We start from the raw sequence: 26649 nt of genomic DNA, 5'->3' as shown, positions 1-26649 counted from the left end.
CTCTTTTCCTCTTCCTATGAACCTGAGATGGACGGAGGTTTCCTCGCTGTACAGAGAAGTGGCTGTCCTGGGCGGGATGGGCCTGATCTGAAGGGCTACCACAGTGGGCTCTGCCCAGCCCTGGCATCCCTTTTCTTGACTGTGCTGCTTAGATCCATGGCCTGCCCAGGGGGCCTGCTGGTGGGCTTGTGCCAGAGAAGGAGAAGCACGGGGAGCCAGGTGCATGCTTGTTTTCTCCCACGTCCTATGTTGTAGCAGCAGGAGCTGGCGGAGGCTGAAGCGCTTCTCTTTGGGCCCAGGCTCCTCTCATCCTGGTAAGGGTAGGTGGGTTGAGCCTACCTGAAGGCTGGTCCCCTGTGTGCTATGGATATTCTTCAAAGGTTGATGCCTCCTAATCCTTGCCTTCAGCCCCAACAATATCAAATCTGGGGGAATATTCCCTAAATATGCCAAACTCTTCATGCCTCCATGCTTTCCCTTCACTTAAGAAATGCTCCTTTGCTTTTTATTCCACTTGGTGAATCCCTCCCCTTTCAGGAATTCACCTAGGGCATCGCCTCCTCCAGGAAGCCTTCCTTGACTCACAGGCTTTTTCAGGTAGCATCCTCTCACATATTCCCCACACTCTGCATACTGTATTGTAATAGTGTTTTCCTGGTGTACATGTGATTTTGTGAGGATGAGCTCTGGGCGCACAACAGGTCCTCAAAGATTGTTTGATGAATTACTCAGTGGCTGAGTGGTTAACTAAGACATTTTCTCAGCTCTGTTCATTTTTCTCTTTCCAATCTTCCCTCTGCCTGACTCTCATCTCTGCCCATCTCCCTCTTCTCATCATTAAATATTACTTAAGGGACAGAGGCTGAACCCAGACTGTTTGCTAAGCCACCAGCAGCTGATGACACAGCCATTTCTCCCTCCACCTGGTGCAAATTTCAAACCCCAACCTGTTTGCAGAGATGAGGAGTGGGGATAACCTGGAGGGCGAGTGACAAAGGTTACTCCATGCAGAGTGGCAAAGGCTCAGGGAATTTAGCTATGTGGCCTGTGGCATGCAAACTCAGAAGTGGAGAACGTGGCTGAGATGCTGGGGCCCTGAGCTGGGCAGGCTACAGAAAGATCAAAGGGCCAGCTGGAAAAATGCAGCCAAGCGGGGCTCTGAAAACAGAGCAAGCCCTGAGGAGAAGGAGCCCGGACCTGCTCTTCCCCCAGCGAGCACAACCCTGCCCTGTTGCATGAAGGAGCTGTGTTAGAGCGGATCTCCTTCTACACCCCCAGAACACACAGGAACGCCTGCTCTCCTCTCACTCACCGCCCACACACCCCTGTCCTCAGAAGCACACGCACACCCAGACCTGGGTCAGCCTCCAAGTGCCGTGCACACAGCCACTGTTGGAAACATATTCATGGCCAGAAGGAATGCACCAAATGTCACAGCCACAGGGGGCATTCAAATACATTTTATCACTGGGGAAACTGAGGCTCCAGGCGGCCTTAACTCAGATGCACTGGTGGGACTATAGGATGTTTTACCAATGGCAGAATCCTAACTTACCAACTCCCCACCCCTCTGCCGTCCCTCCACCTCCCTCCCCCCAACTCCCCAGCAGCTCCAAGTTGGATTCTTAATTTTGTCCCTGGGACCAGTCCCCAGAGAAAAACCTTGTCTGAGGGCAGCATGTGTAAGCAGCTGGCCAGAACTCACAGGCAGTGAGGAAAAGCCCCCCCAATATTTCAAACCAGCACAGCTGGTCACTTCTGGCTGAGGAGCTCAGAGGACTTTCTCTGGAGAAATCGATCCATGGTCAGCTTCCCGCCTCATGGGAACCCTGTGTTCATGGAGCTTCTCCTGGATAAAAGGCCTGAGCCATTTGTGTGAGAAACCAGCTGAAGTGGAGACCAACTCCTTTCCCTTCCTGCAGGGGTACCCAGGACCCTTACCCACACAGGAAGGAGCCTCATCAAGTCACCTATGCCCCACACCCACCTCCCCACCTGCTCTGGGGGAGACGATGTAGTACATCACCTCAGAACTTCAATCGTGCTTCCTTCCAAGGGTTCGCTGACTGCCCCGTCCTCCCTCCCCCTTCCCTGACACCTGGTGCATCTCTCGGCACCTCTGAAGCTGTATCTTCACATCACAGCAACTGTCCTAGTCATCAGTGGATGGAAATAACTTTTCACGACGGCTCCTCTGATGTTGCCATCTTTTGTGTTGATCAAAACAACAAAACGAATCAGACTCTCGGCTTCTGATTGAAGCCTAATTGGAAATCCAAAGTGGCACTAACTGTTATGGTCTAAATAAAACACATTCAATTACAGAAACTCAACACAGAGAGCGCGAGGGGGAGCTCCGGGAAGGAGCTAAAAAGCAGGCTGCAGAGTTCTGGGGCGTCACCACAGGCCCCTGCATTTGGCTGGATAAGACTCAAGATGGCGAGCACAGAAAGCTTTCCAGAGCCTAAGAACCCCTGGTTAAGGGCCAGCGGTTGAGCCAATACCGGTTTGCCTGGTTCACACTTGGAGCTGCACCGGGGAGGCTGAACTGGGGCCTTGGTGCAAGGCCTCTCACGTGCTCTGCACTCGCCCTCCTTGCAAAGGTTTTCCTTTGCCCGACAGGCTGAGCTGTGGATGGAGGTAGAGATGCAGAGGAGTCATGACATCACCCACTGGGGTCCCCGGATAAGCCTTCTCAGTGGTGGAGAGAAGGCGGGCGGGGCAGGAGCTTTGCAACTTTGCAACCAACAGACATGCACCTCAACCCTAGCTCTGCCTCCTAAGAGTCCTATGAACGGCCTGGCTCAGGTCACTTAACCTTGCTGAGCCTTCCTCATGTGTCAGATGGGGGCGATCACACCTGTCTTTCGAGGTTGTCGTAGGAGTCAAGATAATGCTCGTGAGGCGCCTGGCCTGCTGCACAGGATAAACAGCAGCAGTAACTTCCTCAGGCACTGTGCTCTCTCTCCCTCCACTCTCACCACCAGAGACACATCCTGTGACTGTTCATGTAAGGCCCAGGGCAGTGCTCACTTCCCTTTACTTGTGTTTTAAACAAAACAGTGCACTGCTCCGGTCTCTTTGGGGGTGTCAAATGAGGAGATGTGAGTCTGTGTTGGTCTCCTGGAGCCTTGAAAGCTGCCTCTGAGCCCGTTCCTGAATTTGGAGCCGGAGGAGAGGGAGCAGGAGGGGAGGTGCCTGCTGCACCACGCGGCAGCCAGGGGGCGCCGTCTCAGGAAGCAGGAGGAGTGGATTTGGCTTCAGAAGTGTGGGGTTGAAGGGCCAGCCCTGCTGTTTGCCAGCTTGGTGGCCCCAGGCAAATTACTTAGCCAGATAGAATTTCAGTTTTCTTATCGGTAAAAAACGCCAGGACAATACTACTTATCTCATGGGATTGTTGGATTAGCTGGGGTCATGTTTGTAAATTAAAACAAGAAAAACACGAACTAAATGTTAGTTAGATTTCAACACATCTTAAATAAAGTAGAGCTCAGAGGTGAGGCAGGGGAGTTAAGTTTCTTTTTTAGGTGTGGCTCTATGCAGAGCACGATCTGCAGGGCTTGGCCTGGTGATTATACACCAGGGCACAACTGTAAAAATATAATTACTACTACCAACATTTACTAAGCAGGTAATAATATGTGCCAGGGACTTTTCTGAGTGCTTTTTATGTATTAATTTGTTTAATTTAACCCTCAAGCAGATGTCATAATTATGCCCATTTTACAGATAAGGAAACTGAAGAACAGAGAGGTAAAGCAACTTGCCCAAGGTCACACAGCAATAAATGGTGGAGTCAGGCAGGCAGAGTCTAGAGCTCACGTTCTTCATGGGGCAGGAAACTGTCTATCATCGATCACTATCTGCTTCTTCACACTCTGGCTTGGTAGACCCCCCCTTCTCCCTCAGATCTCCAGTCCTCATCTAAAAAATAAAGGTCTGCTCTTCACTAGATAATCTCTGAGGCTCAACTAGCTCTGGATTGCTGTGTCGGGGACAGGGTGAGTCCTCTGAGTGACCCCAAGTATGGAGGGACAAGGATAGGTCTCTCCCTGGTTGGTATAAGTTACTTCAATCATGGAGCAAGCTGTATAGCTCTGCTATGGCACTGCTCACTTTATATTGTAATTTATCTATACATTATTCTTTCCCTCCAGAATGTGACCTCCCTGAGGGCAGGGATTCTATTTTATTTATCTCTACACAAAAGCACATTTAGCAGTGCTGTTGTTGCACTGAAAAGAGCAGAAAGAAATCAAAAGGTAGCTATCTTTGGGGCAGCCTATTTCTAAGATCTTTGCTGGAATACTACTTAGATAGACTGCCCTATCTATATCTGCATATGCAAATGACTTGTCAGTGGACAGCTCTATGCATTATACACGGTACACACTTAACGGTCTGTTGAATGAATGAGTGGATGTATGCAAATGAGATGCAAATCTTTCCCTATTTTAATTTGACCCTTGGGAACATCTTCAGGGACTCTCTTGGGCCCAGGTTGTTTTTAACTTTTTTTAATTGAAAGTCTTTACACACAACTAGTTTTCTTTCTTTGCCTATGCTGAGAGAAGCATTGTTGAGTTGGGAAAAGAATGCGGGGCTGGATCACGTTAATTAGGATTAATTCTGGTTCTTCTGGCAATTCAGACGATGACTGGGGCCAGTGAGTCCTCTCTCTGAGCATGAGTTTCCTCATCTTTAAAATAAGGGGAGAGTTTCCTTCTGGTATTGGGGCACTAAAATTCTCATCTCTCAGTCATAGGATCTTCATTCTGGGCCGTCAGAGTGTCAGCATTCAGCAATACCTAACTAGACAGAGAAATCAAATCCATTGCCAAGGATTAGAGAAAGTCTCCAGCCCCCCTGCCCATTTGGAGAAATGAGTTAGTTTGGCACCCATTCTCCCAGCTTGGGCATTGTGTTCAATCATTTCTTTCCAAAGGATTTTAAAATAAGAGGCTGGAGTTTTCTCTCTTAAATACAACAAGCCAAGCGTCTGATTAATAGGGTGGGTTTGCATTTCCTTTCCCTCATGTGAAAATATTTATAAAAAATGCTCCAATGAGACTGTTAATAGCCAGAGAATCAGCTCCGTGTCAGCCTCTTTGTTCCTTGACATTTGAAATGGGGGGAGAAAAGAGGAAAAAATCAAAACTCAGGCTTGAGGTGGTTACTATTCCTATGCCTCCTCCCCAAGGAGGCAGGATTCCGCCCCTCCTTTGGGAAAGGCCCTGAGATGAGTGCTTTCAGCTCCTCGGCCACACTGGGGTCCTGCATCCTTAACCAGAAACACATGTGCATCAAAGGCTCGGACTGAAAGTGACACATTTGAAAACAAAAGTACAGCAGAAATTCGCTTATCCTCACTTTCCTAATCCGCAAACTCTGTAATTCTCCCCAAAGTCCCTCAGGCTCTCCTCCAGCTCCTGCATCTCACATTCCCTCCTCCCCCGTGGCTCAGCCCAGGCCTCCCAGCCCAGGCAGAAGGGAGGGCTCCTGTTACTGAGACTTCCACCGCCTTGTAAAAATACACCTTGGCACGCTCTGCCTGCGCCCTGGGAAGCCTTATCGCCTGGACTAAACAAATGTGCACAATCAAAATAATAGCCTGAGATGTCAAAATAAATGAGCAGGGAACATCTGGAAGTGTGGTGCCCCACATTTTTTCTTTCCCTTCTCCAAGTCTTTAGATGCCTCAGGGGCTTGGCACTTCAGTAGCTGTGGCCACAGGTAGGAGACTTAATACCTTTGTGTCACAATCGGCCCTTTGAAAATGCTTCTTATTTTGGGTCCTAGGTCCAGGTTTGTAGTTGACAGGCCTTCCACCCCAAACCAAGGAAATCAAAATTAGTTCTCTGGTAAAGCAGGTGGGACACTGCTGGGATGGCACGCTAGAGGGGTCTGGGCTGTCATTCCATCCCTCCTCCCCGCCCTGCACAAGGTCTTAAACCAATGAAAGGAGCTGGGGGGTGGGGGTGTCTCCCCAGCACTTGAGACCTTCAGAGAAGGGTGGCTTCACCATCTTTTCCAAATAATCTTTGTTTCTAATAACTCCATGCCAAAGTTCTTCCTGCCCCAACTCTCTTAAATTACTTGGTTAAAAAGTCAGTTTCCTGTAATCCACGGGGGTGAAGTCCCATTGTCCTGCTAACAGAAGGTGGATCACGAGGAGGACCACCTTCTGAGTGGGCTGATGCAATATTGCCACAGAGAGACCGCCCAGGAGAACACTTTAAAGCCACACGCCACTGTCTGGGCACTCTCCAGGCAGTGTGATCCTGCTCTTGACGGACTCCCTCAGAGGCTTCTCAGAAGCACTTTCAGAGCCCCCAGACCTTTGAGGGCCTCATTTAGGACTCAACGCAACCTTCAGCAAATCCACAGCAACCTTTAAAGCTACTGGCATTTCCTGTGAGTTTTGGAAAATCAAACCAGTTCTGATAACTCTGGACTTGGGTGTTGCATGATGCTGAAAGGGCAGCTAACCTGCATGGTGCTCTGTGAGCCTCCTATTTCCCATCTGGGGTCAGGATGGGTGATCTCTGAAGTCCTTACCAGCTCTGATGCTCTGTGGTTCATGACCCTGGGAGACAAGAAACCATGTATTTATCTTCCCTGAGCCTTGTTTCTCAAAGTCTGCTCATGGGCACATGCATCAGAATCATCTGGGGTGACTGGCAATAGAGAAGTGAAGAGGCAGGTAGAAGAGAGAACCATGTGACTTCTAAGCCTAAGTCATAAAAAAGGCAATAATATTTTTACCTTATTTGTGGGAATACTCACTCTCAGACCGCTTAGCTGTCATGTCTGCCACGAGCTGCCATGCTCAAGAAGTCTGACTATCTTGAGGCCACCATGTTGTGAGGAAGCCCAAGACACATGGAGAGGCCTTGTTTAAGGCACTCTGGTCAATAGTCCCAGCTGATTCCAGACTTCTAGTTCCCAGTTGCTAGACATGTGAGAGGAGAAGTTTCCAAATGATTCTAGCCCCTAGTCATTCTAGTCACCTCGATCCATTCATGTCATCCCAGCAGAGGCTCCAGATGTTGTAGAGAAGAGAAAAGCCCTCTCTTGGTGCAGCCTGTCTGAATTCCTGGCTTACACAGTTTGTGAGCATAATAAAAATGGTTGTTTTATGCCGCTAAATTTTGAAGTGGTTTGCTACATAGCCATAAATAACCAGAATAGTGTGCTGACTACTGACACACATAAGGGCATTCAAAACCAGGGTCTGAGTGCCCACTACCTGGAGAATGGCGGCCTCATCTTTTGCAATGAGCTTGAGACTTGGTTTACTCACCTGGAGAGGCCAGAAATGAAAAGTCCCATGGATAGCCCCTTTCTGGCCAAGTGTCTGCACATGCAGCCAGATAGGGTCCTCAAGGCTTGGGGGATGACCAGGGCTCAGGGTCCCCCTCCCTTCTGTCCACAGACGCCTGCAATACCAGCCTCCTGTGCCTCACACATGGCCCCAGGGCTGCCTCCACATGTATCGAGGGGAGCAGGACTGTTTAGTCTGCTGGGCACATTCCTGGATTTTAAAAATAAATAGCAGATTATGAGCAACTCAGCCTGACGCTGTCATTCAGCCAGCCCAGAGGCTTCTGTGGTGTCCCTTGGCAGAGAGCAGCAGGAATGGCAGGTTGGAGGTGTTTGCCTGAGACTGGGATCTCTGTCTCAGCCATAATTTACAATGGAGATGATTCTAGTGCTCTCTGATCCCAGAAGTTCTAATACTACTACTACTAACAATACGATAATGATAATAATCACTACCACTTATTGAAAGCACTGACTATGTCTCACACAGTGCTAGGTAATTTATGTATATTCTCTCAATCCTCACAACAGTAAGCATTATTAGGCCTATTGTACAGATGAAGAAACTGAGGTTTAGAGAAGAGAAATAACTTTCTCAAAGCCATATGCCTAGTAAGTGGCTATGGATTGAGTGGAGGTTGGTCTGACTCCCATGCTCCAGCTCTTGATCACTATGCTATAGTGCCTCTCCAGGCCTTGAAATAGACAGCAGCATCCCATGCCCCCACCCACCCTAACACACACACTCCCCATCGCCAGCCTTTTTGCTGTTCCCAAGGCCCTTTCCAGCCTGCACGGAGCCATTCGCCACTGTGACTCCCTTTTTCCATTTCACCCTTCGCTGGATCATTTTATGCCTCTATTCCCTCTGCTAATTCAAACTAATTAAAGTATAAAATAGAATAATTGCTTCCATCCCCATATTCTTTTCCCATCTACCCTGAATACTGAGCTATATTCCCTTACTGGGAGTGGCCAGCCTGACAAGTTGGGTGGAAACTGGGGCTATCAAGTTTCTTTTCATCTTGTTGCTTGGCTTTTCACTTGGCTCATAGCTTGATTTTCCCCGGACTCGCTGTCTGACTTCCATTAGACACTGAGGATATGGGAGCGACTTGTACTCACGCCCACAACATCTGTCGGTCGACTCGCTGTTGAGGAAGCTGGGGCCGGCTTTCTAGGGAAGAGCCAGGCATCCTATCAGTGGAGCACCTGGGCAATTAGCAGGATTGGGGAGCCAGTTCCCAAATTTTCCCCTGGGACTGGCCAGCCTGAGCTCTATTAAAGTATATTAACATCGACTTGTTAGGCAGTGGCACTAACGACCCAACACTTCTTACTAGTCTTATTTCTTAATTACTTTTAATTAACTGAGAGAGAAACAGAGAGAGAGTGCCCATGAGTTATATTGGATTGGTCTAGCTCTATGGGGAGACGAAAACCTCTCTAGGCAGAATTAGAGACAAGGGACTTGGCCCTACTGTCAGATGGCATCAAGGATACAACAGGTGCCATGATTTGGGAGCGGGGGAGGGGGACAGAGAGACAAGAGTTGGGGACAAGGTGAAGACAAGGATGAGAGTAGGCTGCCTGGAGATTTATTGTAAAGTAATGGGAAACCCCATTGCCATGAGGTCTTATAAGGTCTTAGGTCTTTTAGAGAACTTCAAAGTCTTAAATCACTGCCTCAAAACAGGAATACACTTATCCATGACCAGCCAGCATTTCTACTCTCTCTACAGTGTTCACCTTCAGGGAAGAAGTTTGTATGAGCACACATAGCCTCATAAAACTCTCATTCAGAAAGTTCTTCTTTTGGTCTAACCTCAAGACTGTCTACTGTGCTACTGGAGATGGAGAAGAGTCCAGATCCCAAGATCTTAGCCAAGTCTCTTTAAGACCTGAAAGAGACTCTAGAGTTAGATTTATTACCTCCATCTTTAAAGGTGAGGAGTTAAGGGTCTAGGTCACCCAGCTAGTTAGAGGTGGGCCAGGACTAGAACATAGGCCGCCTGGCTCAGCCTGAGGCCCCCGGGCGGTGCCACACTGCTGCTTACCTTCTTCCTAATCACCACTCGTAGTCGCTACCCTCCCAAGTAACGGAATCGTAATGGCTGAGAGCTGGAAGGGGCCACAGAGAATCTGAAGGATGAGTATCTGTGTGGCGTGTGAGGCAGCGTGAAAGAAATTCCTCATTTATTATCTCCACTGAGCCTCACGTTGACCCTTGTGAAACACACTGAGGTGAAGTGACTTGTCTGAGGCCATCCGGATATCAGATGTTGAGATGGGACCCGAATCAGGACTTCGGACTGCAGAGACAATCCTATTACCCAATGCAATTCCTCTATGTTAAAAGAGAGGAAACGGAAGCTGTGAGAGGGCCATACTTCTGGCTATAGCAAAAGCTGGACTAGAACCCAGATCATCTGACTTCATTTTCATTGATTGTTCTCTTGCCACACATTCAACTGTTTCCTTGAAGAGGTCTGAGCTGTCTATGAAGACTCTGTCCTCACAGGTGCTCAGCCTCAGACAGACGGCCCCCCTGAGCTCTTCCCGGCCCTCGTCTCTGGACCCAGCTCCTGGTGAAACCACCTGGCTACCTATTTCTACACGATTTACGGCTCTCCAGGTGACAGGCCTCAGAGCTCCACCACAAATCTCCCTTAGATTTTGCCTGCTGATCACAGCTCTACCAGGCACAGAGAGCTCCCTCAACTATCTCACTTTGACTAATATCTCGATACAGCCCCGTGGCATTAAACTCAAATTCTTCCTATATCTGCTCAGCATGACTGGCTACTCCTAAACCCCTCTGTTTGGTGCAGATGGACAAGAATTGGGCAGCTGAGGCAGAAGATAAAGACGAAGGAGAGGATATTTAGATATAAGCTATGTGGACACTTGGTTTAGCCAGAGCTAATGCTCTTAGAGGCGACATCAGATACGGTTTCAAGAGGTCATTATATTCCCTGAAGGCCACTCATGAGCCTCCAGTCCTGACCCAGGCCCTCTACTTTGGCTACATTTTGAATGCAATTTCAGAAAGCATCCCATTTGAGGAAAAGCATGCAGCCAAAATATGTGCCTTGGCATTTTCTCAGTTCCACTAAGGTCTCATTGGTCAGTTCTGTTTGCTATTTCTGCTTTTCCAATTCACTGGGTTGAGAGAAGTCAGGAAAGAGCTTTTTCCCAGAGTTACCTGCCTGGTCCTCAGCCACACGTAATGTCTTTTGAAAATATCATGTATAATGTGTGTCTCTTTGATCCCTCTGATCATCCATTTATCCACCTATCTAGGTTGCCATCTATCCATCTCTCCTATCTGTATATATTCCTGCAGAAGTGTCTGGAATGGTACTCACCAAATGTTAAGAGGGTGTTACATTTTGGGTAGTGGGGTTTGTAGACTAGTTCTATTTACTTTTCTGTGTGTATTGTTTGAATTTGTATGCTAAGCATCTACTATTTTTGTTTAAAAAATAACCTTTGTCTATAAACAAAGGAAAATAGGAAGAAAAAGCAGAGCATTTACAGACTACAGGCTAATGTTACAGATAATCTGGGTATGTGTCTCTCTCCCTCGTTAGATTGTAAGCAACCTAAGGGTAGTGACCAAGTCCCATTCATTTTGATGTTTTCCCAGCATGCTGTTCCCAATAACTATGTGCCCTGAAATGGGTGTTTTTAGGACCCAGCGATGTTTTATTGAATGATAGGTCAGTGTTTATTTCCAAGACTGTCTTACCTATTCCAGGTTAGGCAAAGCCTCCTCCAGCTCTACCAAATTCCCATCTGGACCTGTTTATGCCTCAACCGCAGGGGCCACACAAGAGAAGGTAAAAAGACAGGTGGGTTCAAGAGGATCTGGATGCAATTTGCATGCAATTAGCATATGATTTGTGTCATCTCTTCTCAAGAAGTAATTCTCAAGTTAGAGCTGCGTCACTGCTTCCCTTATGTTGTCATGTGCCCATTCTGTCCTCCCTCTACTCATCCCTCGTCCCCGGATTCAGAATTCTTCATTCAAAAAGAAAGGAGCGAAAGAGACCTCTGGGCAGGGTGATGCTGATCAAAGACACCTGGAATCTTAGCAGATTATTTTGAGAATGACATATGAGCTAGGAGGCACCTCGTGAACGCTTGCTGGGAAGTCAGTGTCCTCAGCACCAGGACAGATTCACAATCCTTTTTCTCCTTCTTTGGCCTTTATCTTACTTACCACGTTGAGGTCAATGCCAAGACCGCTGCTCCTGCTGAACAACTGGAGACTCACTGACTGAATGGGAGGAACTAGCCTTTCTGAAGGTCTTGGCTTTGCTTTCTGCATCTCCACTGATTTGGTGAATCCTGTTTTCCCTGCTTCTTCCTCTTCCCCTTCACCACGGCTCTCCCTGCATTTGCCTTCTCTCTGCTCACACGTATTCAAAGTAAATAGAGTCCAGAGGAATAACTCTCCATCTGAGAGGGTGGGGAACGTGCTCAGTTGTTACCCAGCAGAGGGTAGACGCTTCTTTCTCAGGGTTCCCCATCTCTGAGGGCAGTCCTTCAGCTTCCCAGACCTGGCCGGCTTCTACCTTGCACCAGTCTAAGACTCAGGCCAAGATTTTTATCTCCTTCTGGAGCCCTATCTTGGGTCCGTCTCTCCCAGGATTGAGCCCAGCCTGGAGGCCTGGATTATTTACACCTCTTTGGCTCCCTTGAGCTGCAGACTCTGTGGGCCCTGGAGCAGTAAATCTACCTTCTAATCACACCCAGCTGCTCCATGCAGTCTGGCCCATTCTTGCGGGGCTGTTCATCATGCACTGAGACAGGGTCTGTGGCCCAGAGAGAGGCCTCCGGGAAGTGGCTGGCCTCAGTTACTTCTCTCTGGCTCCCCCAAAAGCCTCCAGGAACTCTGCCTCTCCCAGAACACCCAAGCAGCAAGCCCAGAGCTCTCTCTTATTAGATGGAACAGCTTCTGAACAAAGGTCACAGGTTATTAGGTCCTCCTGGGCTTTGAAAAGGAGGGATTGGTGTCGGTAGTTACCTGTCTCTCAGACATGGTGTACAGGTAGCGCTGATCGATGGAGAAGGCCATGTCCCGGAGGATGGGGCTCCCGTCTTTGAGCACAGAGACCATCTCGTACTGAACCCCGCCATGGGGGGGCCCATCGGCTCGAATCTGCGAAAGAAACAAGGGTGTCCTCAGCATCTGTACTCAGCAGTCCCCTGTGGGTTAGCTGCCTCAGCCTAGAGCAGATCATTTACAGAAGATAATCCCCCCATCCTGCCCCCATTGCCACCCTCAACCAGGCTAGGTTGCAGGGAAGATAGAGGTGCTCCTAAGTTCAAACAGCCCAGTTTCCACCATGAGGAATCCTTTCCCAAACGGTCTGAGCGTGCTGGGTCTGGGCTTCCTGATGAGTTTATTTGTATGTGCCTATATGCCCTTAGATGTGATTCTGAATATCCCTATGTGGTTATTCTTGTGTGTGTCTACATATATTTACAGCACAGTGATGAGTGTGTGTGCAAGTGAGTGTGTGCTTATGCATACTTATCTGTCTTTGGGTTAGGAGAGTCAACATTTGCACACAGTGTTTCTGCCTTAGGCAGGTAAGGAGAATGGTGGGACAATCACATAAACCATCAAAAAGCTGGTCATCAAGAGATTCAAGGTTTTAGGATCTGAGGAAGGTCTTTCTGCCCCCAGACATATCCACCGAATGTGTTCAAATCCACCCAGTGATTTTGGTGAGCCAGGGATCCTGGCTCAGTCTCTCAGAGCCCATCTCAGGATAATAAGTCAGAAAGGACCTGATGCCATCTGGTCCAGAGCTTCCCAGCCCTGGCTGCACATCAGAATCATCTGAGGAGGTTAAAAAAATATGGATGCCAGGGCTGGATCCATTCATCAGAATCTCTGTGCCTAGGGCCTAGGCATCTTCTCTGGGTAGCAAAGCTCTCCAGGTGAATCTAATGAGCGGCCAGGGTCTAGACACACTGATGTGGCCCAGTGGTTCTCAAACCAGCGTGCCCTGAGGTCACCTGGGGGGCTTGGTAAACCACTTTGCTGGGCCCACCCCCAGAGTTTCTGGTTCAGTAGGAATGAGGCCTGAGAATTTTCATTTCTAACAAATTCCCAGGTGATATGGATGCTGCTGGTCCGGGGGTTTGAGAAACGCTAATCTAAGCTAACCTCTATATAGAATACTGAGACTCCACACAGAGAGAGGTCCCTAAGGTCATACAAAAAGTTAGTGGCTGGGAGTCCTTGGTTTGAACGTGTCCTCACCCCCAGGTTTCTTGTTCCCAGCACAGCAGCTGACTGTTGATCAACATTCCCTACCCTGGCTCCTTTTCTTTGCCCTCTGCCTATCTGAAACCCCTCTAGCTCAAGCCTCACTTCCCCATGAAGCCTTCCCCAATCTCTCCACCACACTAATTTCTCCTCGCCCTGATGGCTTTTTTCCTACCAGACATTGTGTCCTAGGATTATAATCAATTGATTTGCTCATTGTATATGTACTAGCTAACATGTATTGACCACCTACTTAAGTGGTTCTATAATTGCTTCACATGTGTGGAAGTTCGTCAACATTTTGAAGGCAGGGATGTGTATTCTATTTCTTGTATAACCCTCTGAGGACTAGAACAGGGCTGGGAACATAGCTGGTGATGGATAAAAGGGAATGCTTGAGAAATGCTTGTTGAAAGGACATGAACTATGGACCAGCCGATGAAGTATCGTGGACTCTTTAGTGCTAAATCAAAGTGAGGTCAAAAGACATTTTCTCTGAAAGATTTTAAGATTAAGGCTTCCCCTTCCTATTCCCTTTGATTTCTCTCTTGTACTTCTAACCATCTCCTTCCCTCTGCCCACTTCTCCCATCCTACTGAGAGCTCCTGAGAGCAAAGACCATGACTTATTCATCCCAAAGGCCAAGCTTGGTGGCTGATGCCACAATGAACATTTAAGGATGGAAAAATGGATGCATTTTCAGTTCCCATGGGCCAGGGAGGGAGGGTCAAGAGCGCTATTTATTGCAGACTTGGGGGACTAGGACCAGTGCTTCCATTCATATTTGTCTACCCTCCTGAGAATCTGCATACTTGAGGGGCCTGATCCTGGGCACAGTCTGCACCTGTTGGGTTGGGCTACACTGGAGTGGGTGGGAAGCAAACCACGAGCCCATTGTGGGGTGGGGAACTGTGGCCTTGGAGTTCCTAGTGGCAGAAATAGCAGACTCCTGCCTGAGGCCCTGTGTCTAGACCTCAGAGGTGGGAACAGTGGGGCTGGGCCTAGAGGCAGGGATACCATGTCCTCACCCGCTTTGGTGAGTGACTTGGGGGACTCTGGGCTTGAAGATGAGGTGACCTCAATGGAACCAAAGAAACTCTCAGCCATTCCTACCCCAGTAACTCTCCTTGTGGGTTGGATTCTCCTCTCTCCCCTAAGCTCCTCTTTTGCCTTTATTCTGCCTAGCTAGGGGCTTCCTGCTGTTCAAAGCTGTTGCCTTGGCAACTGTCACCAAAGCCCCTCCTTCCAGGGGAGGGGTCAAGGGGCCATTTACCTCATTCTCATAGGGTAGAGGAAGACTCTGGGGTCAGAGATGATGTTGTGGGGCTGAGGCTACTATCCTCCACCGGCACGGGGGAGCAAATCTGATTATGGATTCAAGCAGAGGGAAGAACAAGGGTCTCTATTTTGGAAAATGCACCACAATTAAAAGCGTTCCCCTTAATATTCAAAGCAGCATTCTCTCTTACATGGACAGATCCCAAATTTCCATGAGGTTCTTCCAGAAATGTAGTAGCTTTTGATCACAAAAGTTCTCAGCTATTGCAGGAGGTAGAGGGAAGGCATGATAGTCATGACTTCTGGTTGGCTTGACCTCAGTTTTCTGTCTCCGTAAAATGGGGAGTAGAGGCTCGGCTTCTTCCTCGGCAGGGGAAATGTCCCATGCCTCTTACCACCCTCCCTGTGACAGCTGCTCCTTTCCAAGGAGATTAAAGTCTCAAGACACTGACTCAGCCCCAGGAGCTGCAGAACCAGCCCCTCCCTCAGGCCCGGCCCAGGATCTCCCTGCCTGCGGAGGCTGGTTAACCCTCTGCCACGCACAGCAGCCTCCCAACCCATGAGCCTGGGCATTTGCCTGGATCCCTGGCAAGTCCTGGACACAAAGTCAGAAGGAGGAAAGCCACAAGTCTGGCCCTCCCTCTGTGGTCCCTGGGACTAAATGGTACCCATCACCAGGTTGGAGCTGGAAGTGAACCAAATACAACTTATCATCACACACTCTGCTGCCTCCCAGTTAGGACCAATCTCAGCCATTCACTCTTTCCTGAATCAGAGACCTTAGCAGGATTTTTTTTCCGTCTGCAACCCCAATCTTTTAATAAATCAGTTGAAGCCAGCATCAAACCTACCTAACTCTCAAATGGTAGAGCTAAAACCAAACCAGAAGAGAAAATGTTCTTGGTATTGAACCTGAACTAAGCTATCCTATTTCATTCAGTCTAAATCCCTCGAGAGAGAAGCATTATTGCCCAGGAAGTCCGCGCCTGCCCACTTACTCCCTTGGCCCATGCTCTCTGCCTCGAGCTTTTGTAGCCCTCCAGGATACTTACAGGAGGGCAGAGAAGATGGAGAATAGGGCCAGGAGGCCAGGGGGTCAAGGGGAATGAGGTGGGGGCAGGGCTAGCAGGCAGAAGGCAGGGGAGGCCGCTGGGCAGCAGAGACCCTTCCCCTCCCTAATTCCCTTTGCTCGTTCCGGGCAACACTCCGAGGTGGGCGGAGTATAGGTCTGGGACTCAGGCTTCCCGGGTTTCCGGTCTGACTCTGTTCTCACCTGGGCTTGATTTCTCCCTAATGGTACACTTTCAGATCAGTCATCTCATCACCCTGAGCCTCAGTTTTCCTCTCTGAAGCATGGGAAGAAGCAATCTGCTCAGTGCCTATCACAGGCGAATCACAGACTTGTAAAAACTGCTGGACCTGCAAGGGCTTTGGTGCCCATCTCCTCTGAGCTCCTCCCTTCAAGGCACACAGCTAGTCGTGGTGGAACTGGGGCTCAAACGGGCTCCCCAGCCAGTGTGGTCCAGAGGAAAGTACATGGCTGACGGAGACTGTGGACAGGGAGAAGGGTCCTACTAGGGAGAAGGGTTCAAGCACACGATTTCCCAGATTCTTCTGTCTTGGATAGAAAGGTTTGAGTTTCAAAGTTCTCCTCCACCCTTGCCAGACATACGATGGTGGTGGTGAGAGGGCTGTCAGAGAGTCACAAACAAAGGTGGGATTTTAAAATCCAACTGATTGAGCCTATTCTGTGGTGTCCCACAAAGTGACAGTTCTCTTCAGCTGTTAAGCTTGTGTTTCCAGGGCCAGGTTTCAATGATTACAAGGACACAATAAACTGAAATAGGTCATGAAGCCAGCCCAAGAGAAGGGCATTATTAGACCGAGCTGCACAGGTCCTGACGTCCAACAGGTAGGGGACAGGGCAGAGGAGGGAGGTGACATTGATGGGTGGAATTGAGTCATTTGAACATGTCTTTCTAGTTGGGCTCCTCTGCTCCTGGGAGGGCTGGACCTCAGCAGACATGCAGAAGCTCCTGGCACCATTTTGCTTGGACAAAGCTCAGAAGATATGATAAGAAGGACAGTGTGCTACAGTGGAGGGTGACAGTCTTTACTGAGACCAGCAAATGACACAATGTGGGTAAACTGTTACACAAGGAGATTTAGGCTCGATCTAGTAAGAATTCCTGTTGTGGGGAGCCCTGACTGCAGAATGAGTGACCACAGGAGGCTGTAACCTCCTTCTCAAGAGGGTTCTGTACATGAGATAACCTTTCTTCATGGTTATATGTGGTCCTTCCTGAAGGTGGTAGGATGGACATGGTAAATTTTCAAAGGGCCCCATTCACCCAAAGAATTTAATAATAGCTACCACTTCTATCGCTTTTACAATGTGCCAGGTACTGTGGAAAGTACTTAACCAACATTAACTCATTTCATCCTTACAAGAACCCCTGAGGCAAATACTATTATAATTTCCATTTTACAGATAGGAAATTTGAGACATGGAGACTTAGGTGACTTTCCCAAGATCGCACAGCCAAAGGATGGTAGCACTGGGATTCCCACATGGATCCTGATTTCTCAGCTACTCTGTGACTCTCTTAAGAGAGGATAACGATAGGCAAGTCCAGCTGTTCACTGCAACTGAGAACAGAGCAGATGGGTAGACTGAAAGTGCAAATTCTCTCTTCATCCACTCCTCCTCCTTTAGATCCCAAGGCCAAAGTGGGACAATTACCTACTTCCTGGAGACAACAATAAACTCAGAATCTAATTTTGGGGGACCTCGCTTGGAGGCTAAAAGTCAGTTTATCAGGGCTGGCTTTGGGGCAGGATTATGTGAGGTGAGATCCAGGGAAGATGTACTGTCTGGTCCTCCAGGTAGGAGAGACCTCTCTGAAATGAGAATGAACAAGTAATCTTATTAGTAGCTCTCCTTTAAATCACAGCTAGGTCTGTACAGAAATTAATGCCAGCCTCTTTACTTGAACATCCAATTCAAATCAGCATAACCAATTAACTAGCTTACCTGCATGTCTCTCTAAACTCGTTTTCTTGTGCACGTATTTCTTCTCTAGTTAGCCCTAAATTATGGAGTGCTTGATTGGGATTTGGCACTCTAATATCACTTTATTATTAGTAGTAGTAGTAGTATTTTTTCTTTTTTTGCAAGAGCTGCTGCAGAGCAATAGAACTGGGAATCTTCTTCTTGGGCCTCTCAGTAGGAAACAGATTGGTTTGCGAGGCATGACCACGCAGAGGGAACCACTGGTTCGTGTCTGGAGGGCTGGGATCTAATCCCAACTTTCTCATTAATTGGCTATGTGACTTCAGGCAAGTGACTTCACTTGTTTGTGTAATAGTTTCCGTAGCTGCCAAATAAGGGTGGTAACTCCTGTCCTCACTAGCTCGGAAAGGATGTTGTGAGAATGAAATGAGTTATTAGCTATGAATTTCAGTATTGTCCAATACTCATCGAGTACATGCCTACCGCGAGCCAGGCCTCTGCTAAGAGCGGGGGACACTGGGAGGAAGGATCCCCTTAGGAGGCCGGAGGAATGGGGTAATGGACAATCCAAGCTGTCTTCACAAACACACGGGCCACCCCTTGTGAGAGGAGGTTTGCCCGGGGAAACCAGGGAGGCCAACACGGAGGGCAAGGCTGCACCTCACCCAGACTGAGGAAGGTCCTGTGTGGGGGCTTCCTGGAGGAGGGGATACCTAAACTGAAAAGCAAGAGTGGAAATTGAGTTCTTTGGCAAATTTAAAGTGTGATGTAAGTATAAAAGTGTTATTGTTATGTCTGAGCCCAGATTTCTTGGAAACTTGGTCTCTCAGACCTGAGCATTCAGAGAGGGTGAGGCCTTTGACATGCAGTTACTGAGGGCTCAGCAACAATTTCATCAGCTCTTGGTACCTTTTCTCCCAAAATTCACTTAGGAAGGGGTTTTATTACTTGATTTTATCTCTGCCTCAGGACTCTGGGCTTGCATGGTGAATGAATGTGTGCGTGTGTCTATGTATATGTGTGTTCGTGTGTGTGTGTGCATGTGTACATATGTGTGTGTATCTGCATGTGTGTACGTGTGTGCACATGTGTACGTGCGTTTGTGTGCGTGTGTGTGTTCACATGTTTAGACCTTTAAAGAGGGGAAAGGTGGAGAAGGCCTGGTGCTGCTCAGACTGAACTCGGGAGTGAGTTAATGAGCAAGTGTATCTGCAGCTGTGCATTTCGGGCTGCGAGAGAGACGATTCATGCTGAAGTTTATTTTTGTAGAGCTTCATGACCCGAATTATTTATAGATTGAAGTCGTTGGTAAATTCAGCCTCTGAGGTTCTTCCTTCTTCTACCCTGCGCATGCGTGCACACACACACGTGCACACACACACAAAGGAGCAGCAGCAACTTCCAGGGTGCTTCTGGCTTGCCCCCCACCCCCTACCCCACCCCCTGGAGCTGTGCAAATGTTAACTAACCATGCAGAGTCACAGCCCAGCAGGCCGAGGCTCCTGGAGCACAGCTGGGAGCCTGGCCCTAAATGCTCTGATAATCGGAGAGGGACACAGAAGCCTGGATAACTTGGCCTGGGGGTTGCACTGAGACAGGAGAGGAGAGGCAGAGGGGAGACAAGGCAAAGTTCCCTCCTGTCCGTGAAAAGGAAGGAGGCCACTAAGACATGCTAAACTTTGAACATTCGGGCTGCTCCCACCCTTGCATACGCACACACAGACACCCTCCCACACACATGCAGATGCTTCCAGCACTGGTCCCCAGTGAGTTGTCGGTCAATCACCAGGGCTGACACTGGAGATTGACATTTCCATGTACAATTATTTCTATTTCTGTGCATATTAGGAAGCTGCCCTAGATATTAATCCGGGGGTGGACGGGCTAGCAATGGGGTGCACGGGGCTAGAGGGTCCTGGATTTCAGAAGGCCGTGGAGGGCTTTCTCCTGGAATGCGGGGAGCAGGTCCCAAGAGGAACCACTTATTCTCTGGACTTCTGCATCTTGGAACAGTCTGAGAATGAAGAGCCTGGCTCATAAGGATAGGGGAAGCAGTGAACGTTTACTGAGCACTTAGTATGAGTAAGGTAAGTTTTCAGTGGTTAGGTTGGGGAGGTTGGCTAGAGTGGGAGTCTCTTTTTCTATCGTGGCTTCTCTGCTCCTCATCAGCCGGGGGTAGACGGCCAAGCAATCACGGATCCATGCTGCCCATAGAACCGAGAGGAGCAGCCTCTGCTTCACGCCTTCCTGTGGTTTGACAAACCGCACTTCCAAGGGCATCAACTCCCCCATCCCGGAAAGGGGCCTCTCCCTTTCCGACTCAGGGGAGAGTGACATCAAGACCTAGAAGCAAAAGAATCCAATCTCTTGGTTCTACCGGTCAGGGAGGGCTTTGAGCTCCAAGGCCCAGAAAGGGATGAGAGCTTAGAGAGGTGAATGACGTTGGGCAGTTCCGGAGCACAGGGGTCTGGCCTTAGACCAGCTCCACCTGTCAACGCTGCTCCTGCTCAAGACTTGATCGGGTCAGGAGGCTCCGGGAACAAGATGAAGCTGCCAGGGGCAGAGGAAGCACTTGATTGTTCTGGGAAACAATAAGATAAACACAGCGAGGGACAACAGAGGTATCAAGCAGCCTCAGATGAAATCAAATCGCACGGCATCAAAGCAATAACTCACAGGGAGTGCATGGAATTGGGGGGAGCCAAGGGGGTGGGAGGAGGAATTAATAATGAGTAATAAGCAACCTCTGCCAAATCGAGATCTCTGTTCACCCAAAGCTCTAGCGATTGGGGGGCTCTCAGACTCTCCACGCAAGGTGCTGCACACAGGTTACTTGCCCGGGGATGCCCTAGCTGTTTCAGGAGAGAATCTAACCTCTTAGGCTTTTTGAACTGAGCATGACTTAGAACCACCCTTCAGGGTCCATGTGAAGGGTGGTGCAGCCTTCCTCACTAAGCTCTGGAATGGGGTGTGGTGAGAATTAGGCCTGTTGACACACAGGTTAACCACCTTGGAAATGCCCCATCCCGCTCCCAGGGAGGGAGTAGGCAAAGGAAATGAGAACTTTCTGGGACTGGATATACATCGGTCTTTTGAATCACTTATCTCCCTTTATCAATTTAGTTCAATATATTAATTGAACGTGTTTTGAGCATGTTAATAACCAGTGTGCAAAAAGTTGGAGATATGAACATGAATAATCTTGAAGACTCTAGGAGGTAGGCCTCCCTGTTTCATAGAACAAGAAATGTTAAGTGTTTAGAACAAGATTGCACAGTTAGTAAGTAGCAGAGCAAGGCTCACTGGGTCTGCTTGACTCCAAGGCTGGGCTCTGTCTCTTTCATTCTGCCTCCCTCTGGGGCCTTGGTTTTCCCCTAGTCAAACAAGAGGACAATGCCTGCATTGGGACTAAAAATTACATCTAAAAAGTGCTGGGTGCCCCTGGAGATAAGTCCTGGGGAACAAAATAGATCATATGGCTGTCTCCTCCATGTGACAAAGAAGGCCACCTGCAGTCTGGAAAAGGAGCCAAGGGTGGGGCGTGAGGAGGGTTATTACCCTCTTTAATTAACTCATTCTTTTCAATGGCGGAAAATTGCCCTGCATTTTATAATCTGGAACAGTAATCTCTTGCTTTCATTAACACCGAGGATGGCATTTTGGGCTGTAAGGATGGGAAGGGAGGTCTAGATTTGTGAGCACAGCTCCCTGACACTGGGCTTCTGCCTGAATACAGGAGACTCCCTGAGATTTTTTTTTTTTTAATTTTTATTTATTTATTTTTTTTCCCCAAAGCCCCGGTAGATAGTTGTATGTCATAGCTGCACATCCTTCTAGTTGCTGTATGTGGGACGCGGCCTCAGCATGGCCGGAGAAGCGGTGCGTCGGTGTGTGCCCAGGATCTGAACCCGGGCCGCCAGCAGCGGAGCGCGCGCACTTAACTGCTAAGCCACGGGGCCGGCCCTCCCTGAGATTTAAAAGGACACGTCATTGAAACAATGCATGCGGCATGGGTACACCAGGGTCGGAAAATGTGCCGTAACCGAGAGAAACGGAGACCACCTCCATGTCACTGTATTTCTCTTCTCATTGCTAACAGGCTAGGCCTGATTCTTCATTGCCTCTTATCTGTGCCACTGCAGTAACCTGAGAAATCTCCCTACCTCCAGCATATTCCTGCTCTAATCTGTTCTACCAAACACTGCCAGATTAATCTTTTTAAAACACTTATTTGATCCTGCCTTTTCTGTATGCAAAATCCTTAAATTTCAGGTGTTTGTAATTTTCTTTCTCTTGCTTATCTCGGTCCCCTAATTTTTTTTATGATGAACATACACTACTTTTGGAATATGAAAAAAAATAAATCATTGCATGCACACATGCACACACACACACAACACCTTTAATTGCCCCCATTGATAATTTAGAAAAGTTCACATTCTTCAATTTGTCATTCAAGGGTCTAGCTAACAGGGCCTTCTCATCATTTTCCAATTGTGTCTCTAGGTTTTTGGTCTTGCCTTTGCTTGATAACTTATGCTACCTCCTAGATCCTAATCATTCTTCAAGGCCAACCTAAATGCCACCTCCTCCATGAAGCCTGTCCTGATCCCTCCTTTGAACTCCCATAGCACCTAGTGTGTCTCTTGGCACAGTTACTTGTGAACACATGCAGTTATCTTTCCTAGGATTGTAAGTTTCTAGAAAACAGACACCATGTTTTGTACAGCTTCATATGCCTTACTGCATTTGGTACTACATGATGTACATAGTAACACAAGCTAAGGGAATGAAGGAATCTCTGTTGCTGAACTGGGCAGGAGTGGAAGATTAGTCATAGCTCACATTTATTTAACCTCTATTATTGTTAGACATCTCGCTAAGGGCTTTAGACACATTTTCTCATTCAATCATCACAACAACTCTATTATTCCCATGTTATAGATGAGGAAACTGAGGCACAGAGGGGTGAGGTAACTTCCTCAAGGTCACAGAGCTGGTAGGCAGAAGAGCCAGAATCTCAACTCTGTTAGGCCTTCACTTTTCTAGGCCTCTGTTTTCCCATCTCTAGAAAAGAATGGGTAGAGAGAGGAAATCGTGCTGCACACAGCCCCCTGCCCTCCACCAAATCTTCTGGAATCCGGTACATAAACACACTATACACATTTGCTTCTGTCGAGATGATCTTTTTGGCTCCCCAACGAACTGGTAAGAGCTCTTGGAAGGAAAGTACTATACAGACACTCAAGGAGCTGCTATGAAGAGAACTCCAGGGCCACTAAGCTGGAGCTCCGCTGGCTCCAAGGAGATGGAAAGCGGCGGTTAAGGTGGTGACTAGGTGGTCAGAGTTGGGACCTGAGAAACACTGTCAGAGGAGAAGGGACGGGAGTTGAGGCCAGAACGTCTGCATCCCCTGAAATCTTGAGCAGTAGCCAGGTAGCCAGCGCAGGCGGTTGACCGGTATGTCTGACTTCCCGGCAGAGCCCAAGGGCAGAACAGACAGCTGGGGGAGGGTCTAGCTCTTTTAAAAGATTCTGTTTGAATAGCTGTTGTCTTCACACCTTTCCCCATCTCCCTTCCCAGGAGAGGGACTTTAATAATGAGCTACTTCATGACAACAGACCCCTAATTAACTCATTGCTATTCTTCTGGGGCCAGATCATTCTAATCAAGGTAGGGTGAGGTGGGGGCTGGTGAGCGAGGATTGTCTGATCCAATCTGACCTGCCATTGACTCTAGCTCCACTCCTGACATCACTGCTCTGAGACCCTCCGGTCACCTTGTTCTCTTTGGCTGGACACCTGCTTCTCCTCAATGCTTACCCTCTCCTTGTGCTGACGCCCCACAGCTGCCGGGCACAGTGCCAGCACACAGACCCTGCTGGTGGCTGGGTACAACAGTACAGCAGGTGCCGGGTTCTCACCAGGGAGGGTGAAGGAGGGAAGCGGGGCTTGGCCAGACGAGGAGCAAACTTCTAATGCTTTTTCTCCGAGCATTAGCAGAATATCCAGTGGTATCAACGGTCAGCAATGTGCAGTCCCTGTTCTTCTTCTCCACCCTCCCCACATCCTCCAACCTCTGAGAGGTTTCCACTACCCAGGATGCTATGTGTTCCTGGACCCTGGGCTGCCACACATCACCGCACCCGAGGAGTGGCTGCATTTCTGCAGCCGACGGAATTCTTTGTATGAGGATGTGAGCAGATGACAGGGACCAGGACCGCAGGGAACTATTCTAGGGACAATGTGGAACAAAATAACCTAAAAAATGCCCCATGAAGCCAGATCACTCTCGGAGATGACGGAAATTAAGGAGCACACAGGTCTCGTCTCAGGCAGCTTCTTCATAGGTTTTTCAGTTTCCTTTCTAGATCTTTCAAGCCCCACACTTCAATCTTCTCTTCTGATAGGTGTTGACTGTTCAGTCAGGGCTGATGTTTTAACTCGCTGGGGTAGAGGCCACACAGGGGCACTCGGCCAAGCAGTTAATTCTCACTTTCCTCATCTGCAAAACTGGGAAAAACAATGCTGCCTACTCGACAAGGCTGTGGTGGGAACAAATTAGATAGGGAACAGGAAGGCATTTGGGACACTGGAAAGGGCTGCATGGAGGTGAAGAATTTTTGATTGACTTACTTTTGATACAGAGACTTGGGTGGGACCAGGCTGAGGAGGAAAACTGGGCAGGGAGGGAATTCTTCAGGGGCCCACTGGGGCAATTGGTCACCCCCACCGTCTGTCCTTTCCAAGGGAGCAGGCTGGGGGAAGAGGAGAAGGAGAAGAAGGGGGAGAAGGAGGATGGAGGGGACAAGGAGGAGAAGGGGGATGGGGAGGAGGAGGAGAAGGAAGGGGAGAAGAAGGATGGAGGGGAGGAGGAGGAGAAGGGGGTGGGGAGGAGGAGGAGGGGAGGAGGAGGAGGAGGAGGGAGCTGTAGGAGTGCGGAGCAGGAGCCCTTTGCATTGTGGGAGTTTGCAGCCTGCTTTTGAAGGCAGCCTCTCTGAGTGAGAAGGAATGGTTTTGCTAGGGTCTCCACAGGACCTGTGCTGGGGACACAGAGGGCTGAGGCCACTGGGGCCGAAAGGATGGCAGCCTTCTAATTCAGACCCTTTTTACTTGGTGAAAAAGAGAAGAGTGAGGGGGAGGCTCCAGGCTTTTCCCCATAGAGAAAAGGCCGCTTGGGGCAAACCTCCCCACTTCTAATCTGCTCCTCAGAAAGAGCTAGAAGGAGCTGCAGCTTAGCTTTTGTGTAAAGTACTAAAGCAGCCCCCTCTTCTGCCTCTCCCACACCCCCACTCCTCTGTATTTTTTTCTCTTAAAAGAGCGTTCCCCCTCTCCAGGGACTGGAATCATTAACTGAACAGCACTTTGCCGCTCGTAGGTTTTGACAATTTGGCAGTGAGCTGGAAAGTACCAGAGAAACTGCAAAGAAGCAGAGCGGGAGACAGTGGGCAAAGGGGTGTGTCTGAAGGACCAGCCTGGTGTGTGCTGGCCCCTGGCCCAACACCTGGATGCTCTGGATCTGCCTCTCTTCCCGTCCAGCTCTGCGTCTCAAGAGTGTTCTGGGTCCCCAGCTGTCAGGGAGGTGGGGTGGGGTGGGAGGGGAGCGTCACATGGCTTCCTGTCCTTACCCCTTTCTGCTGTCGCCTGGAGGCTGGCTGACATCCAATCTGGATGAAGGATACCTCAAGGAGAGGCAGAAGTTTGTGCCCCTCACCCTACCTGACACCTGAACTTCCCATGACAAGCAGAGGAGGGGCACCTGAGGGTTGAGGTGTGGGTAGACTATGGCGCTGGGCAAGGAAGAGTGGACCTAAACAACGACCTTACAGGGCAGCGAACTCCAAGTCCTGGGCATTTCCAAAGAGGAAAGAAAACAGGTGAGAGAAAGGAGGGTCGTGGATTTCCCAGTCAAGTTGTGATAGAAACAGAGCAAAGAGAGAGAAAATTCTGGGGCTCCCTGAGAGAGAAACTATGGTTGGAACATCTGCAGAATTGGCTTTGATACTCCCAACCATTAGGAAGTGATGGCCTTGAGGGGATTTCTCGGAAGGGGCAATGGGTCCCCATCTGCCCTGGCGAGGATCAGAGAATTTCTGAGTCTCCTTGCCTTGCTCACGGCTCTTCCCCCCACACTAGGAATCTAGCCTTATTTAGTAATCTTAGAACGGAGTAGAGTTAGCACTTATTGAGCACGTACTACGTTCTGGATGGGGCACCAGGTGCCTTACACAAAATTTCTACTCGAATCCCCAAAACCCATTTCACTGAAGAAAGTGGGGCTCAGAGAGGTTGGGTAACTTGCCTTAGGTAATGCAGCCAGTAAATGGTAGAGAGAGATTGGAACCTGGGTCAGTTTGATTACACAATCTTTTTTTTTGAGGAAGATTGGCCCTGAGCTAACATCTGTTGCCAATCGTTCTCTTTTTCTTTTTTCTCTCCAAAGCCCCAGTACATAGTTGTATATCCTAGTTGTAGGTCCTTCTAGTTCTTCTATGTGGGATGCCGCCTCAGCACGGCTTGATGAGTGGTGAGTAGGTCCGCACCCAGGATCCGAACCGGCAAACCCTGGGCCGCCAAAGCGGAACGCATGAACTTAACTGCTTTGCCACCAGGCCGGCCTCGATTACGCAATCTTTTATTAAGCCACATGCTTCCCAAAAATGCATTCACTTTTGTCTTGTTTATGATGTTAACATCTTACTGTCTATCATTCTAAACTCTTATTTTTCTGTCTGAGCCCCTATAGAAGT

The 26649-nt window shown here is 48.8% G+C and overlaps 1 protein-coding gene across 1 annotated transcript in view; it reads right to left on the bottom strand.

Moving 5' to 3' along the window:
* The window catches only part of PLXNA2 (plexin A2), a 212657-nt gene that overhangs the window by 103349 nt on the left and 82659 nt on the right, over window positions 1-26649 (bottom strand). Inside the window, exon 4 of the mRNA XM_004424854.2 lies at window positions 12356-12490. Coding sequence (XP_004424911.2) covers window positions 12356-12490 — 135 coding nt within the window. The remainder of the gene's footprint in view (window positions 1-12355; window positions 12491-26649) is intronic.

Source organism: Ceratotherium simum, chromosome 2 (genome assembly GCF_057802395.1).
Source record: "Ceratotherium simum simum isolate JZ-2026a chromosome 2, ASM5780239v1, whole genome shotgun sequence".
NCBI classification, from domain to species: Eukaryota; Metazoa; Chordata; class Mammalia; order Perissodactyla; family Rhinocerotidae; genus Ceratotherium; species Ceratotherium simum.
Note: the sequence above shows the minus strand (reverse complement) of the source record. Positions and strands in the feature narration are given on the sequence as shown.